The sequence below is a fragment of the Paramisgurnus dabryanus genome, chromosome 8 (assembly GCF_030506205.2).
Source record: "Paramisgurnus dabryanus chromosome 8, PD_genome_1.1, whole genome shotgun sequence".
In the NCBI taxonomy this organism is placed as follows: domain Eukaryota; kingdom Metazoa; phylum Chordata; class Actinopteri; order Cypriniformes; family Cobitidae; genus Paramisgurnus; species Paramisgurnus dabryanus.
The window spans coordinates 23,399,142-23,417,872 of NC_133344.1; the positions used below are offsets into that span (position 1 = coordinate 23,399,142).

The following is an 18,731-nucleotide window of genomic DNA, read 5'->3' on the forward strand; positions in this document are numbered from 1 at the left end:
TGCCTCTCGTCTGCTTCTCCATCTCCTTTCTTTGTTCTCTGCCTCTTTTCATCTGTTCATTTGTATATATTCGGATTTGGCTTTGTTTTGGCAGCTTTTTCCCCTTTTCTCATCTCATCCTCTTTTAATTGGTATGCACAGAGGAGAGAAGTGAGAGGAATTCAGTGCCCAGACAAACACACAGTGTTGGTGATTCTGGGGGAGATCTCTGTGATTTTGTTTTATCCTTGAAGCTCATGGTGTGCCTTTTTGAACAGTGATTCTCTCTACCAGGGCACACGTACGCCAGAGGAGATTTCAACAGGTTTCTGGAGGGTACTTTTTGAATTTGATGTTAAAGCCATGCTATAGCAAAATGTATTGATGCTGTAAAAGTGACTGACTCTGATCGTTTGAAGTGATAAATAATGAAAACATGAAAAAATTATGTCAAAAATGAATGACCCTTATGTCATTTCAGACTATTATGTCTGTCTTTTGTAGAAAACAAAGACAGAAAGTTTTTTTAAAATGTTTTTGAATGTAAGAGCGTCGTAGGGGCAGTTTATATTTTCAACCATGCGGTTTGGCTGTTTGTTTAAAGGTCCCATTCTTTCTGTGTTTTTGAAGCTTTGATTTTGTTTACAGTGTGCTATATAACATTTGTTCATGTTTAACGTGTAAAAAACACAGTATTTTTCACACAGTTTACTTATCTGTATAGCGCTGTTTTCACTGTCCTCAAAACGGGCTGATGTCTTCCTTATTCTGTGAAGTCCCTCCTTTAGAAATACGTATCGAGTTCTGATTGTGTAGTTTGTTTAGTGTGTTGTGATTCGATAGCAGCTTAGCTTGCCATTACCTTAGATGGCGACTGACGTATTCCTGTGGGCGGAGTTTAGTCAAAAAACTGTTCTACTGCATCTTTAAAGCAGGAAGTAGAGAGCTGTAGTCCAAACCAGCCATTCGGTGTAGGCTTTGAAAGGTGAATTTTGTTAAAGAAAATATATCGCCTGGTAGTGAACTTTAAGCTTTATCATTTTACAGGTATTATTTATACTATTATAGCAACATTACTCACTAACTAGGGTTTAAAAAATGGGATCAGGAAGAACGTGACCTTTAAACTGTGAACGCACGGTAACTGTTTGTGCTGCTCAAGATAATAAGGTTATAAACACCCCTTTAACAAAGTTTACAAAATTTTTGCCACTTTATAGTCCTGGGTCATTTGTAGTTGCTTGATGCTTTTGCTGTTTTGATTGTTTGTATTTATTACTCTGTAGAAGTATGCATATGTGTGCAGACATGTAGTGTTTCTTTACAAAGTAACATCGCCATCTAGTTGCCTGGCACACCTAATACAGCGTATTAGTCACCTTTGCACATTAGTGTAAATGTGGTCTTTTTAACAACATTGGGTCTCATTCACTAAGCGTACGCACATTTTACGAACAAATTTGTGCAAACGCATGCTTAGTGAATGTTGTCAAAACACAGACGTTTTATCTTACAGATCATGATTCAACAAAAACTTTCATACTAAAATTTATTGTAAATGTATGCAATAACGCAAGAACAACCACACATATGCAATAATCATGAACAAGGAAAAAATATATAAAATATATAACACAGATACAGTGTTTCCTCTAGGATTTTTTTCAGCTGTGGCGGCAGGGGGCGCCCATGATGATTATACATGTAAAAAAAATGTTTAATGTAGAATATAGGCTACAGTAAACTAACATGTATTTTTTTTATAATTTTCACGCTGTCATTTACTTTTCCTTATATTTATAGCATATTGCTTTTCTATGTTTGATCTAAACTGTATTTTCTTAAAAAAACGTTACACAGCAACAAACGTAGTTCGGATATTTCATTGTAGTTTTAATGTAGTGTGCATTGCAAGTTCGTCCTCGTGTTTAGCGTACAGAGCTGTTACAAAGTCATGCAGTCCTGTTTGATAATCCGCACCGCTGTGAATGACAGAACAACTGACCAGTTATCCGACATCAGCAGCAATTTTATTTCACACCCGTACCATTTGACATAAAGACTGTGACCCCGAGCCGGTCACACTGCAAATTGCGCAGTTAAATATAAACATTTACCGGTCTTCAGACAGATCTTAAACACAAATAAGCACGGGAAATTTAAAAACGAGTCGAATTTTGGTCTTGGATGTTAGACCCGCATTTTACTCTTGTCTATTGAGTCCCGACCTGCATCTACAACACAAATGACACGCGAATAGCCTATTACACCCGTTAGATCAAATATTATGCAGTTCACCCGCGGGTCCCCGACCCTGCTGTTTCGTCTGAAAACAGATAAAACAGTCTCACCGTCTGCCTCAAGTTTCTATTACCAACGTTCTTCTCTTCCACGGGAATAATGCAAGTTTCCTTACAAACAGATTTGACTATTAATGTCTTGCAGTCGCATATAAGTAGTATTCAGTATTTAGCCTTTTGTTTTTGGACAAATATCTTATAATTTAATGTGAACCTTTGTGAGTGTAGATCTAAAGCACAGGCGATTGACTGACAGCTGAGCGGTCAGCAGCGCGCTGCGCTTATAGCCTATACTGAATAACTAATGGCCCGATAAGTTGATAATATGAGTACAGTGATTCCAAATTAATGTCCAAAAAACTCGTAATATGTTAAATCAAAAGTTTAATAATGTCTTTTCTCGCAGCCCTGCGCTGTGTTGGTGTAGATATGCGCAGGTGAACATCATATGCGTGATGACCTTGCAGCTTAAATTACCCTAAATTTATAGTCATAAAGATAAGTAAAACAACATTCGAAACTTCAAATGATGTATTTTTATTTGTGTAAACTCACAATAAGGAGAAAACCTTGTGCTTATTTATAATCATTAAAAACATGACGTGCTTTCTGCTGGTTTGGTTTTAGAGCGCGTCACAAAAAAAGAACAGAAACTCAAATTTTTATTCGTTTAGTCAATTTAATAATTATTTAAGTGCAACATATTTCGTATAGGCTTATTTATTTTATTATTATTTCTCAAAACAGAAACGTAGCTTAATAATCCTCTGTTGATTTAAATCTATTTGTGCATGAAACTAAACCCATGGAGGAAATTATGATATTTTAGGAGATTTATTTATAAATGAGTGAACAATGCAAATCCAGAAAGGAATTTATTTCTAGACAGCCAGTCTCGCAGAGCGGACATTTCGGTAGCTTTTTTGCGAGCTGCCGCTGTGGGTTTTGTCTAGAAGGGATACAGCAAATGCCGAAAAGTTAAGGATTAGATTTGGAGGTAGGATTATTAGGATGAAAACAGCGGTTCTGGCTAAATTAGATACAAATACATCCTACAATCGTGTGAAATTTTGTGTTTAGAGTTGGGTTTGGTTAAAGGATTAGGATAAAACAGTGCTCATCCAACGAGATTTCGTTTGCTGTATCCCTTCTATCCACAACCGCAGGCGTGGCGGGGATGTTTTAGGAGTGGCGGGCCGCCACGGTTGAATATATATAGCGGAAACACTGAGATATATATTATAGTTTCCTATTCCTTGTTCATGATTATTGCGTACGTGTGGTCTAAGTTGTTTTTACGTTATTGCAAACATTTAGAAGAAATTTTAGTATGAAAGTTTTTGTTGATTCATGATTTGCTAGTTAAACGTCCGGACACACATTTCAAGAACAAATTTGTGCGTACGCATGCTTAGTGAATAAGACCCAGTGTCGTGTGTATGTGAAACATTTTTAAATATGCAAAGAAGTATCGTTTCCGTCGTTGTGATAAAAGCCTTTAACTCTTTCCCTGCCACTGACAAGTTATCTCGTCTAGGGCAAACAGCTGTATGTCTGTGTAAGTTTTACTCTGCACCTGATCTCTATCAAAAGTCCTTCACAAAAATTGAATTATCTCAGCTTTTTGCTCAAAATTTGGTGTTTTTGATGAAACCTACACATTTTTGAGAGGTGATAAAAAGAGAACACATGAAGGTAGGATGAAACAGATTTTTTTTGTTTAAAAGCAGAGGGTCTGTTCTTTTATTTCATATATTGTATGTTTATATATTTAAAAAGGAGCATTTTCTGTAAGGCATTAAACTTTTGTGAAAATCATGAAAAATGCTGGCGGGAAAGAGTTAAAGTATTGTACAATGGTAATTGTGAAGTCCACACTCCACACCGTGTTTCAAATTATTATGCACATGACATTTTTGTAAGTTTACACATTTTATTTTACCCTCAACACTTATATGACAATGTGGATGTTATTCTATTTAAATGAAAAAAAAAATGTCAAAAGATACTTTTAATACTTTGAAAAATATGCAAAATATGCTGTTACAAATTATTATACAAAATGCATTTAAATCAAATGTATAATGATATAATGGATTAAAACGGATCCAAAACAAAACCAAACACAATTTAAAATAAATAATGTGTATATATGTATATATATATATATATATCCGTTTTATATATATGAGCATATCTTTGACATGACTTTAACTCCCCATTTGTTAAACTTGTAAGTATACAAGTAGAGGTTTTGTCTTTATTTAATTTGAAGACACTAGTATTGCATCTCTAAGTTGATGTTTCGAATTATAGTGCTGTCCATCTTACAGATCTGTCATATAATGATGCACCACAGGCTCTTAAATAGGACTAAGGTCAGAGGATAATGGTGGTAATACCTTGATTTCTTTCTTATTTCATGCCCATGAATTAAAATAGTCAGTGTTGCTGACATTCCAGAATGACATTCATCTCTACTATTCAGTGCATTATGGCATGTCAATGAATAAAACTGTTTGAAAATAGTTTTCTTTTATTCTAAGCTCACAGCAAATGTTTCATTTTTGCAAGTTTTGGTTTGGGGAGTGGTAGAAACACAGCTTTATGCACTGAAGGATGCTGTATTGAGGGGTTCTTGGCATTCCAGAGACACCAGCAGGTTTAAATACATGTTTGCTTCTTCACTGTGGCTTTTTATTGCTGCCTTTTTCCTAATATTTTAAAATATTAGAAATATTCTTATAATATAAATATTTTTCTTTTTTAAGATAATGCAAACTTTTTTGTCTTTAGAAAAAAAAAATTCACACCCATATTGTATGAGAACTACAACTTGCTTAACAATTTGGAACAGCATATTTTGCATATTTTTCAAAGTATTAAAGTAAATTTGACATTTTTTTTTATTTTTTTTTTAAATATAATAACATCCACACTGTCATATAAGTGTTGAGGGTAAAATAAAATTTGTAAACTTACTGACTGTATTGGAAAATAAACAAAAATTGCATGTGCATAATAATTTGGAACGAAGCTTCATTTTCAAATCGTATTAAACCTGTTCGTAAAGTAACTCTGTAACACTGTTAACTAGTTGCACACACTGGATGGGACGATTCTCACCCAAAGATATTGCATGACTTCAAAAGATTTACAGTGTAATACACGAGTGGTATTGACGCTTTTGGATACTTATAATACTTTCATGTGCTTACAGAAGCTTCAAAGCTCTGTTCTCCATTCAGCGTAATGGACCGGCCATGAACATCCAGAACTTTCTTGAAAATCTCTTTTAAAAGACTCAAGTAATGGCATAAATGTGAACTCTAACATGTAAAAATGCCCCACTAATTTAGAAATCTCATCCAATATCTGTTTATTAAGAAACGCTATGTCGCATCCTGCATTAAATATTCTGTGTATCTGTCACAGAGACGTACAGCGCGTACACAGAACTGCAGTCGTGAGTGACCCTTTTCAAGGTTAACTAAGCCAGCTAATCTGTCCATACACTTCAAATGAAGAAGAAGAGTACTCCTTTCCACTCGCCTTCCTTTTTCGGCTGTGCTTTGAAGCCGACCATTCACCCGCATACCTTCTCACTGATGTCTGCAGGTTTCTTTCGGTAATATTTGTGGTCCACTGGGCTTTACACTTCAAAGTGTGCAGGGAAAGTCTTGTAATGCGACCCTTTATACTGAAGTGAGCTAGAATTGTGCTATTATTCCCTTTTCTCCTGCCTGTCACAAGGGGATGAATAATTAGATGTTAAGATGAATAAATTAAAATTGCATTAGAGCATATTCAAACAAACTCTCTCACGTCTGTTTTTGACATTTTAATTTTTTTGCTTTTAAATAATCAAATTTTTATTAATTAAAACCCAATTATTTCATTTTCATGTGAAAGTCTAATTACTTATCTGTTGACTTTGCCTTACAAACAAGTTACTGTAGTATCTGATGGTAATACCATGGTACAGTGTAATGATTTCTCTTCAGTCCACAGGAAACAGTTATCTTGTTCTTCAATAAATTTGTGGAATTTGATTCCCTCTTTTCTTTCCTCCTACACTGTCGAGCCTTAATGATGTTGGCAGCTATGCACTCCGACCTTGAGCTTTGTGCATGAATTAGGTGTTTGTAATGTAAATCTGTTTTAAAATTCTGAATTCAGCTTCTCTCTCTGCAGCATTTAGAGTCTCGTTTGGAGTCTTTGGGGCGGTCGTACACTCGAGTGCTTCTGTCTGAGATCTTCCCCAGCAAACTGGAGCTTCTCGCAGACGTGGACGCGTAAGTTTGTCTCCATCTGCATGCACGGTCACGGCCTCCATTTCACACAATTAAACATTGGCTCACTTCAGACAGCACACGATAAAGCTCTTTCACACAGGTTAATCTAGGACTAGCACACCCTGAGGACGAGCGAGGTACCTGTATGAAACGAATATCATAAGCCGTGTCCGACTGGGTCACAGGTTTTGTGAACATCTTCTGTGTGGTGCTGTTAGGTTATTGATGTGGTGGGCTTTGAGATTATTGAGGGATGCTTAATGAAACAAAATGTAAAACAAAAAGCGTTTTGGTTTATATTGGCCTTATGTCTCAGTGTAAGCAATGTTGTTTGAATAATTATAAAATTATTTATACAAATGATGTGTCTAAAAAGACTTTTAGTAGTGCTTTTAAGTAGTGCAGAGCTTTGCGGTACACAGTAGTGTTATACCGGCGTCTCAACTTCACTTTGCATTGTTAGCACGCTTGGTATTTTTTACATTATACTGTTTACCTGTACATTATACTTTTATATTCTGCATTTATTTACATATTTGCACCCATGCAATTTTGTACAATATATTGTTTACGTATGCATTTTATCTGTTACACTGTTTATATTTTGCACTCTTAGGAATTTCGGTAGCATTTTACAATAAGGTTGTATTAGTTAACATTAGTAAATGCATTAACTAACATAAACAAACAATGAACAATATAGTGTTTCAGCATTTATTCTTGTTATTGTCAATAAAGTTATTAGTGTTAGTTCATGATGCATTAATTTATGGTTACAAAGTTACAATGTTTGATTTAATAAATGTATTAGTAAATTAGTATGAGCTAAGTTCATGTTAGCTAATGCATTAACAAATACAACCTTATGGTAAAGTGTTAACGTTTTTTATATTGCTTATTTTTCCTGTAAATATGTGTAATAATTGCATCAGTGGAGACTGGTTGTGCAATTTTGTTGTGTGTGCACAATAGCAATGAAGTTCTTGTCACTTCACCACTGAAGTGTGTTAAATGTTAGCAGACATTTATCACAACATTGTTAAATTTGTGCATCTTTAGTTCATGCGAGTTCATGTTTAAAGGCACAGTAAGTAGGATTTTCCCCCATCTAGTGGTGAAATTGTATTTTGCATTCAAAGGAACAGTGCTCTCTAGCGCCTCGCTTTTCCAAATGCGTGTTGCAACTACGGTAGCCGTCAGGAACTCACTGATCTCCTTGTCCGTTTCAGCTAGTTCACGTGTTCTGAATGAAAATGTGTTGTGGAAACGCGTTGGTAGGTTAGTCCTTTTTGTCCCTCTCTGCTATTATAGTTTATCAATACGGCGGAATGAAATGTATGCCTTCTTGGGCTTACCCGTTCAATGTAAGTAAAGAGAAGAAATTCTAAGCTTACAGAGAAAAGTCAGGTCATTGTCAGAGGTCATTTGACACCAATGAGGACATATTTATGAATAAAGACATTAATTTTGATTAAAATCCTACTTACAGTCTCTTTAAGAAATCTATACAGGAAACAGGCCCATACTGATTTATTTTAAACTAGTTTTGCATTGTGCAGTTAACTACACACTATCCCCGACTCCATGACCAATGTCTCTGGGGACGAGAGATTGGCACAGCTGCCATCCTAACACGAGTCAGTGGGAGAACCGGGGTCATGAGGTCAGAAAGTGAAAAGGTGAGATAGGAGGCGGCATGGAGGTTGTATTAAAAAGGAGCAAAAAAATTATAGAGAGAGAGAGAGATCATCCGTCCTCATCAGTCTTGTGGCTCTTGTACTGCATATGTAATGGCAGCAGGGACCACGAGCAAAAAAAGTTACACCTCTCTCTCTCGTTTCATCTATTAATGTCAGTGGCTTTTGCTGTGATTGGTGTCATGTTGGCGGAAACGTGAAGATCCGAGCAGAGGAAGGCATTGGGAACATTGCGAAGACATTTCTGAGGGAAACGTGATCGGTAATTAATGCCGCAGTGGTGATGTCAACGATGTGGTGAAGATGAGATGATGTAAGACAACGGTATCAGCTGACTGCCAGCAGTCGCCACTGTAATTGGAAGGTTAATCGAACCGTCCGTTGGGGAATTGCCGGACAGAGAAGCATCAGGAACAATATCGATACCTGGTCCATAGCAAATGCGTGAAGGGCGTTCAAATGGACAGTTGAAATGGCCTGGAAATAAGTAGAATTTACCACTTGAAACTACTTGAATTTTACGAATACGCCGGTCTTTGTGAATCCTGCGGTCAGTGTGAAGTGTTTGATGTTTTGTACTAGGTCATTCCTGTTATGCCATAAATAGGCAAATATGTCTGTGTTGCGTTTTAAGGAGGTGTTTGTAGTATGCTAGAGAAAACATATACTGTGGAAATTTTGCATCTACAGGATGGAAATAAAAATGATTGAGCAATCTTCTCCACAGAGCAATGATAAAAATCATTGCTCAGTGAGGCATCTGTAATTGAATAATAAAAAAACAGATGTGTGTAGTATTATTGAACAAAAAGGAATATTTAGTGTACATTTTTTATAACCAACTATAATCAAAATTCAGTACATTGCTTACTCCCACCCACCCAAATAAGGTCAATTTCTCGTGGTGATGTCATTAACGTACTTGATTTGACAAAAAACAGGATAGAAAGATATTAAAGGTGCCGTAGAATGTAAAAGTTTATTTACCTAGGCATAAATGAATTATACGAGCTCTGTACATGGTAATGACATATTATGAGTCTCAAACACGATTGTTTTCTCCTCCTTACTGTATGTAAACCTTGTGCGTGCTAAAGACGGGCCAATTTCAACATAACACCAAATGTAACGTTACAGTCGAAATGTACACCCCAACATTAAATTATTACAAAAAAGCTACGTTGTTAGTGTTATATGCTAATTAATGCTATATGCTAGTTTTAAGGCTGAAGTTCTACTATTGACGTTACAGTTACGTTACAGAAATAAAACACAAACTTACCACTCAGAAATGTCCGTTAACAATCTCCAAACAATTGACTATACCTCAAATTCTGTATCTTCGTCTTATACAGGCTAAAGCATGAGGTCTGTTTGAATAAGCACAAAGCTACTGAAGGAGCTGTTCTGAGAAACAGCCAATCAGAGCAGAGCTCACCGTAATTATGTATGACCCTTTCAAATAACGTTATAATGACCATTTAATTCTTAGGGCAGAATTTGAAGAATTTGAAGAAATGCCTTGAATATTTCTAAATAATTTGCCATTTTAGAGGTTTAGGAGCATAGCATCTAGAGACATGGCAATCCATTCAAACCAATGTAGTTAAAATATATTATATTTTCCCTGTTTGTACATATATAAGATAACATAGACCTACAGTATAACTAAAGTAATTTCCATTGTGAGTTTATGTATGTTTAACTCTTTCACCGCCAGCGTTTTTAAAGAAAGTTGCCAGCCAGCGCCAGGGTTTTTCATGATTTTCACAAAAGTTTAATGTCTTCCAGAAAATGTTCTTCTTCAAATATATAAACATACAATATACCAAATGAAAGAACAGACCCTCTGCTTTCAAACAAAAAAAAATTTTTATTCTACCTTCGGTAGTTCTTTTGTAATCAGCTTTTGAATATGGGTAGGTTTCTGCAAAAACACCACATTTTGAGCAAAAAGCAGAGATAATTCCATTTTTGTGACGGACTTTTCATAGAGATCCCATTCAGAGCGATCTTTAAAACAGACATGGACATGCAGCCGCTTGCCATAGGGCAATACTTCCGGGTTTAAAAAGTTGCCTAGTGGATAATAGCGGTATTGCTGAAAGACGGAAAAACTCGTCATTGGCGGGGAAGCGTTTTCTCTTGATTGACGAGATATCTCGTCAATGGCGGGGAAAGAGTTAATCTAGTTTATTAGGACATATATGATATATAGGGGACATAATATAGGGGTCAATGCAAAGACGTGAATAGGTGCGGCGTGAATGGCACGGAACCGCAGGAAACGCGCAAGTTGAAAAATCTAAACTTTTGGCGGATTTCGGCAGAGCATTAACCAATCAGGACCTTGCTGTAGTAGTGACGTGATTACAGGAAGCGAGCGGCGTCTCAGCGGAGTCGCAGAAGCCCCTCCCATGACGCGAATTTCCGCGTGAATGTCTCAAATGACTAGAATTTCATGCGCGGCTTTCACGCGCAAATGAAATGAGTAAACTCAAAATGTTCAAGCGTCCAACTTTGTGTGAATAGCGCATTTTTGCTGCCTCTACCACGGCTGGTGGGAAAGCACCGTAAGGCCATGGTTATGCCTGTATTACATTAACACTGTTACAGTATCTATCTTAGTGAGCCAGTCTTTGATAGGGCAGTGTCCCAAATGCATTATCTATAATCATATTTTAATAGGTGGGTATCTGATTGCGTATATGTCATTATAGTTACATTTACATATTTTGCATTTGGCGGACACTTGACCTGACCTTTGTTCTGCTAACATAATACACTACCAAGTGAGCTACATAAATAAGTAGTACTGTAAGTATTGAGTGCTGTCCATTCCTGGTTGACATAACCAAAATAGAGGTTACTTTAGTACTGTAAGTAATCAGGGGTATGTCAGAATGCACCACTATTAATGATCGCCATTGTTTAGGTCAAAACCTCAGATAACAAGTTTTTTGTAAAATTTTCCTCAAAGGAGCAAGGTACTCCCCTGGCCCTCCCTTTCACTTATACGTGCCCTTTATTTTAAGCCTAATGTAATTACACTTCTCTGTCCATTTTAAATGAGGTTTGTAGGTGCGGATGCCCATTACCCCGTGGATCACAAAGGTTAATTGTGCTATTGTATGCAGCAGGTCGAGTGGCTAATTAAAATCCATTATTTCCACGCCAAAAGACGAAAGCCAACTGGTGACACTGCTCGCGCCAGCACGAGGAAACCCCCCTACGGCCATCACAGATCATCCTCCTTCAATTAGACTCTTTCATGTGAAGTCTTGCCCTCCCACCTTCACCCTGCGGTTACGGGACCAGCATGAACACGCTCTCATCAGGACTGCCTTCACATGCTAATGGGACCACTTTTGAAGAAGCAAAACAGGCATCATTACACGTCTTTGACCTCTCTTGGTAGCGGATGCCTCAGAGCAGAAGTGGATTGGGAGAATGGGTTTGATGCGGACAGACGGAAGAGTGCATTTCTGGCCGCGCGGCTCCTCACAGCGAGGGTTGTCTCAGGCGAGGGGACAGATGCTGGCTCTGATAAGCCTGTAAATTGAATTTGGTACCATGCTGAGGTTCTTTTGCATTACAGAAGATTAATTCTACTTTAAATACTGAGTAAATATTTGTTTTTACTTACTGTTTACATCTCATTTCTTTGTTTGTCTGTTTCTCCTGTGATATGGGGTATTTTGAGGAATACCACTGTTCTTCTCCTATAATTCCCTCTATGATAAGCTCTTTGCATGTGCTTTCTGCTGTTTCGTTTTGCTGATGGTTTTATGATATCTGCTTGGGGATTCTTTTAGAGCTGGTTGGAACCCCTGATGGGATTTTACCAAATGCACACTGTAGTTAAGACAAACATCTGTTGCATCTGTGTCAAAATCAGATGCACTGTAAAAACTTGTTGCTACTTAAAATGTTTAAGTATAATCAAATTTAACTTAATGTTGTAAATCTTGACTAGAGATAAGTTGCTGTAATTTATAGATAAAAATAGTAGATATAGAAAAAAGTGTTTATAAATTACTGTTTATTTTATGCAGGTCTTTTAAAAGGTCAATCTCATGTTAATATTGAGAACCTATTGAGTGGTATAGTATCCTTCATATCTCTTAAAGGGATAGTTCGGCCAAAAATGATATTAAACCCATGATTTACTCACCCCCAAGCTGTCCGAGTTGCATATGTCCATCGTTTTTCAGACAAACACATTTTCGGATATTTTAGAAAATGTTTTAGATCTTTCAGTTGATTAAATGTAATGTTACGGGGTCCACGACCTTCAAGTCCAAAAAAGTGCGTCCATCCTTCACAAAATAAATCCAAACGGCTCCAGGATGATAAACAAAGGTCTTCTGACGGTAATCCGCGCGGTGTTGTTGTAGAAATATCCATATTTAAAACTTTATTAATGAAAATAAATACCTTCCGGTAGCGCCACCATCTTAGACTCCTCTGTATTCAGGAGAGAGTATTAGCGTAGTGTATGCACTTTTCTTTGTGACGTATGACAAATTCGGAGGGCGGGGGCACAGAGCAGCTGCAGAGTAGCCTCCGTAGGCTGCGTAAGCTCTCATCCTGAATGCGGACGCGACTAAGATGGCGGCGCTGCAGGAAGGTAGTTATTTACGTTAATAAAGTTTTAAATATGGATATTTCTACAACAACACCGCGTGGATTACCCTCAGAAGACCTTTGTTTATCATCCTGGAGCCATTTGGATTTATTTTGTGAAAGATGGACGCACTTTTTTTGGACTTGAAAGTCGTGGACCCCGTAACATTACATTTAATCAACTGAAAGATCTAAAACATTTTCTAAAATATCCGAAAATGTGTTTGTCTGAAAAACGATGGACATATGCAACTCGGACAGCTTGGGGGTGAGTAAATCATGGGTTTAATTTCATTTTTGGCCGAACTATCCCTTTAAGAGTCTTCTGTACGGCTTCTTTCCGAAAACAGCCGAGCTCCTGTAACCGTGAAGTAGGCGGGGCTAAAGAGTCATAAAGACACTTGATGCAGTTTTACTTATGATCGTTATGTTTTATCGCTGGTACCGCTTTATCTTTCTTATTTAAATGATCTGCAAATCCACTGTCAAACTGTGCCTTGTTTATAAAACATTTGTCACACAGGACCGAAAAAATAAACTGCATCCACTGTTCCCTTATCGCTGGGTCCTTTGGGAAGCTGAAAAATTTTCATCACAACCAAAAACAGACTTTTTTGGTGACATTGTTGATGTTGTGATCTAAAACAGCATTGCAGACAACTTGCGTACCGTAACTTGTACAAAGCACATCGATGGGCTTATCTTACTTTCAATCTGGTCAATGTGTGCATGTGTTCTTCTAGAAGAAATGTCCATACAAGGAATTCTGCCCTTTATATCATCACACAGTACCATACTCTGAAAAAAAACATTCCAAAACTCAGACGATACCTATTCGGCACACAAATAGTACAAATGTCTTTTTGTTTTATTTTAAAGGGCTCATATTATAAAAAAAAACACATAAATGTCTTTAAGCCGAAGGTATACTCGGGCCGTCTGCATGATGCATTTTCGTCATCAGAAGGGTCCACGGTCGTGGTCCCTGTACGACAGCGTGCATACGTAAAAATGTTGAGACAGGACACTACACTACAATTACACAAAGGCAATAGACAGCATTTGCACACACACCATCGTCTTTTCTTCTTTTATTTTCACTTCTTTCAAGAACAGAAAGCTGTGGAGCATTTTTTGTCACCATAATATTTGATTCCTATCTTTGTTTACTTGTTGTTTGCTCTAAAATTCGTTTGCGATGGTGGATCCGCTATTTTTCTTCATCTATCCTAATATTTTTAATGTACTGTATATGTTGCAAATCAGTGCTGCCCTGAAGGCCTGCTAGAGTAATAATTTCTATAAGAAATAACTTTATTGCGTACATGTCATAGCCACGATGAGTATACTTGGAAAGCTGCACCGAAGCGGAAAAAAGGTATACCTGGCACGTTGTACAGTACATGCGTTTTTGATTCTCTTGTTAATGTGACGTCACACTAACAATGCCCCCCCACAGCCACTGTCTGACAGGTTAGGTTAACTAACCCAAAAAGCTTTTCTAAATGTGTTTGTTAGCATGTTGTAGCGCTAATGCAGCTAAATATCCTATTGTCCCAGACTGTATTCACAGGAATCAGATCTGTTTTTAACCAAAAGCAGTAGTTTATTTGCATGTAAAGATACACACTTGAAAACAGCTTTTTTTGCTCCTCCCCAAATAGGGGCAAGCTATAACAAATTATAATTATGGTATTTTGAGCCCAAACATTCTAGGCTCACCAGAGACTCTTATTAAATCTTGTAAAAATGGGCGTAATATTGGCCCTTTAAGTTGCATTTTACTGATTAAAATGTCAAATCATTTAGTCAATGAAAATAACATTTGAGTGCAGATCAATGAATGTTCCTGGACGATCATTGCATTAGCAGCACATAGCTTGTGGGTTTAATTCCCATGAAACACATCATTCATGAAGTATTACACTTCCTTCCATTTTACCACACAAAAATCCATTTTACAGAATTACCCAGATCTTTGTTTTGAATTAGTATAGAGACATTCTGCAGATAATACACAGTATAGGACTGGTAATATGTAAACACATTTTTTACACATTTACATTATTTTGTTTAGGCATTTACTGTACAGTCAGAGGGGGCACACTTACATGTATTTCAATTAGTGACCCATGTAGGCAACATGATCTTACAAAGTGCCGTGGGATAGTCACCAAATTTTTTGCTTACTTTTCCGTGGCATTCTCACAAATCTCCACATTTTTCCGTGGCCCTGCAATAAATTCTCTTTTCCGTGGCATTCTCAAGGATTGGTTACTGAACTGCTTTTTCCTATTTTCAAACCATTGTCGCTTCGGTTTAGGGTTAGATTTGTTGTTTCCGTTAGTACCTCACTTTAAAGGGGACAGAGAATGAAAAACCATTTTTACCTTGTCTTTGTTGAATAATGGTAGTCTACCCGCATTCACGAACATACAAAAAGTGCTAGACATGCTAAACATCTCAGTCTCATAGAAATTCTCCTTTAGAAATGTCTGCCAGAAAACGGCCCAATCTGAAAAACTGATGCTTATGACATCACAGGCATCTAACTGCCCCTCCACTTTAAAAATAATTGGCTACATTTTTTGAGTGGCAGCAAAGTCAGCCAATCAGTAATGAGATTGCAAGTTAAGCCAGTAGGGGGAGCCAAATAGGTGCAAAACCACTTGTTTAAAATCCCCCACCCTAATAGAGCTATCTGAGAGAGGTTTACAGAGGTTTACAGCATTACAGACCCAAACAAAAAAGATTTTGTCTACATGTCACATCACAGAACAAGGATAAATACCCCGTTCAATCATTCTATGTCACCTTAAAGTATTGTTTTATACTATTTTTCTGATTTATTCTTTTATTTATTCTAAACTTTAAACAATTGTCGCCTGGCATTGGGGTTAGAGCTGGGTTTGGGTAAGGATGTAAATTTATGTATATCTAACCCTTAACCAAAGCGACAATGTTAAGAAAAAAGGACAAAACAGTTGAGGAACTATTTTGGAGAAAGCCACCGAAAAAATTCAGAGATCTGTGAGAATGCCACGGAAAATTAGCAAAAAATTCTGTGACTATCCCACGGAAATTTGTGAGATCAGGTTGTTTATGAACAAAAACTGGCTGTTTATTAAATCTCTGTCCTTTCTGTCTAAAGTACCCTGCATTTACACCAGACGCGGTAGAGGCGTCAAGCGCAAGTGATTTCAATGTTAAGTCAATGTAAAGACACGTTGACACGCGTCTGGAGGTCTCGCAGAGGGGATGAGGCGGTGGCGCAGTAGACGCAATTCTGCCTCATTGGCGCATCTAGTGCTTTTTGTGCATTTTGCGTTTGACGCGAACTTGCGGCTGATTCCCAGTTGAAAAATTTGAACTTTGCCCGATTTTTGCGTTGCGTTAACTGTGGCGGCAGCCCTGCCCGGAGTCACTCGTTCAACATGAAGGAACGCTTGATATTGTCCGTAAGCAGTCACCCGGAGCTATACGACACAAGTTCTTATTTCTATAGAGACTATAGAAAGAATAAAAAGGACCTCGCTTGGAAGAGTGTCAATGAGGACATTGGGCAACCTGGTAAGTTGTAAGACACAAACGTGACGTTTAACGACCCGCTAAGTTTATTTTCCCCCTATAGTAAGGTGACCAAATACAAACCGGTAACTCTCTCATCAACATCAGCCATCTTGCAAACAGACAACTGCATAGCACTTGCCCCTCCCACAAGAAGCAGATTTGCTTGCTTTTTACGTGTGCCTAATTCGGTCTAGATGTGCGAATGCATTCAAACCTTTGAAGTGGAAAACTGGGCACGGTACACGCGATTTTGACGCCTCAAACGCAGTTGGTGTAAACGCAGCATTAGACAGACTAGCCACAACATTTGCACAATATTACACCAAAAAATCTAAATCTGACCTTGTGAAATCTGAGCAGTTTCATAGAGAACTCAAAAAGGACAGCTGTTACATCAATTTGTGCCCAATTAAAAATAACCTGTTCCCACAGTCTAATCAGTTTTCCTCTAAATCTTTATCCGCTGTAAAGGTTTCAATAATGCTCCGTCATTCATTTGTTTGCCTTTGGGAGTGTGGATAATTTGGCATCAGGCCTGCCATGATACAAACCCGCGGATTAAGTGTGACGCTCAAGGCGAAGATTAAAGAATGGGTCATGAGGAGCAAATGCAGTACTGCAAACATCCTCAAATTCCCAACAACCCTCTGATTTACATTATGGATCAATTACTCGCTGAGACTTTCTTAAACCACATAGAGGTGAAAACCGAGTCAGTCCTGCTGAGAGAACAGAAATTCTGGATAAACTTTGCAGCGTCTTAAACTTTTCCATTTCATTTATTCAATCTATTTAAAGTAGCATACATTTAGAAGAAGCATACTGTCTTGCCAAGGTTACACAGGATGTTCTTGGATTTGATCAAGTCTCACTTTGGGACCTACATCTAAAAATAAAACACGGTAAAATATGTCCTCTTTAAGGCAGCGTGTCAAGATAAATAGTTGAACACGCTCTGCCTTGCTGTTTTGAACACAAGAACGGGGTTGGGTGTTACAGCGTTGTTTACGTTCTCATCTTAGGTGTTGAGTTTAGCATAGCGTGGATGTGCAGAGCTCGCTGATGCTCAACCCTACTTCTATATTCATAACACACAGTCTCAAGTCAAATCTGCTTCTCTTGACACTCGCTGTCCCTGCCAGGGATCACTCGTACTATTTCTCATGCGACCCTGCCCAACCTTATCCCTTCATGTCACTGTTATTCCTTTCTGTCCGTCCTGCTCTCTCTCTTTCTGTGTCTCTCTTTACCGCCCAGTCTGTCTGCTATGTAGGGTAGCTCCATTGAGACTAAGGCATTGCAGTGCAGTTCTTCTTACTCACCTTACCTTTCTCATTTCTACCTCTTTCTCACCTTAGCCCTCTTTCCATTTTTTTATTTTTCTTTATTTTATTTGACTTTATGGTTGTCTATATAATAATGCTTTGCAGGGAAGCCTTAGGGCAGTGCAGATTTGCTCTTATATTTACTGAACAGAGTATTGGTGCTGCACATCAATATAGCTCATATTCACATTCTCTCTGCATCTCGAGGTGTGCTTGTCTTTCCCAAGTGAGTGTTTGTGTGTGTGTGTATGGTGAATAATAATAATAGCTGGGATTTAACGCGGCACATTTTATTGTTTAGTTGTGATAAATAGCGTTTGAATGATCCTGTTTACTTTTTTGCGTTTGTGTACAGGCTTATTTTGAATTCATCTCCAAGAGAAGAATGTCATCATAATGTGATCCTGTAAATGGTGGCTCAAACGTGGAGCATTGCATTAACAGCCCAAATAATCATGGGTTTGAACCCAGGCGACACACATATTAATGAAAATGTATACCTTGTTATGCACTGTAAGCCAATTTGGAAGAAAGCATCTGCCAAATGCATAAATGCAAATTCATTAAAAATCATTAACCAAATCCTAGCTTGTGTGCCGGTGCCAAGCAATGTAGCAACTTGTTTAAATGCAATTTAAAATGGCAGATATTTATGTTTTTCTTTCTCTCACACTTGTCTTTGCCTATAGGTGGGTGCAGATAGCATGTCCTCGACTTTCCATCGACTGGGGAACGGCTTTCTCCAAACCTCTGCTGTCTCCCTATGAGGTACGTGTGTCTTGCATGAATACACCATAATCCATCGTACTTTACTCTCAGAGGACAGCAAAAGACCCACAGTTAACACGAACGCCCTTAACATGTTCCACGAAGATGCGTTTCTGCTGTTCTGTTGTATGCACTTGTTGTTCACCTCTGCCCTGGTGCTGCTGTCATTTC

At 37.8% G+C, this 18,731-nt stretch overlaps 1 protein-coding gene across 2 annotated transcripts in view; it reads left to right on the forward strand.

The window, feature by feature from the left end:
• The window catches only part of dph1 (diphthamide biosynthesis 1), a 100,746-nt gene that overhangs the window by 69,349 nt on the left and 12,666 nt on the right, over positions 1-18,731 (forward strand). For both annotated transcript variants that reach the window (XM_065281045.2, XM_065281046.2), the window contains exons 9-10: positions 6,474-6,574; positions 18,482-18,560. In XM_065281045.2, coding sequence (XP_065137117.1) covers positions 6,474-6,574; positions 18,482-18,560 — 180 coding nt within the window. The remainder of the gene's footprint in view (positions 1-6,473; positions 6,575-18,481; positions 18,561-18,731) is intronic.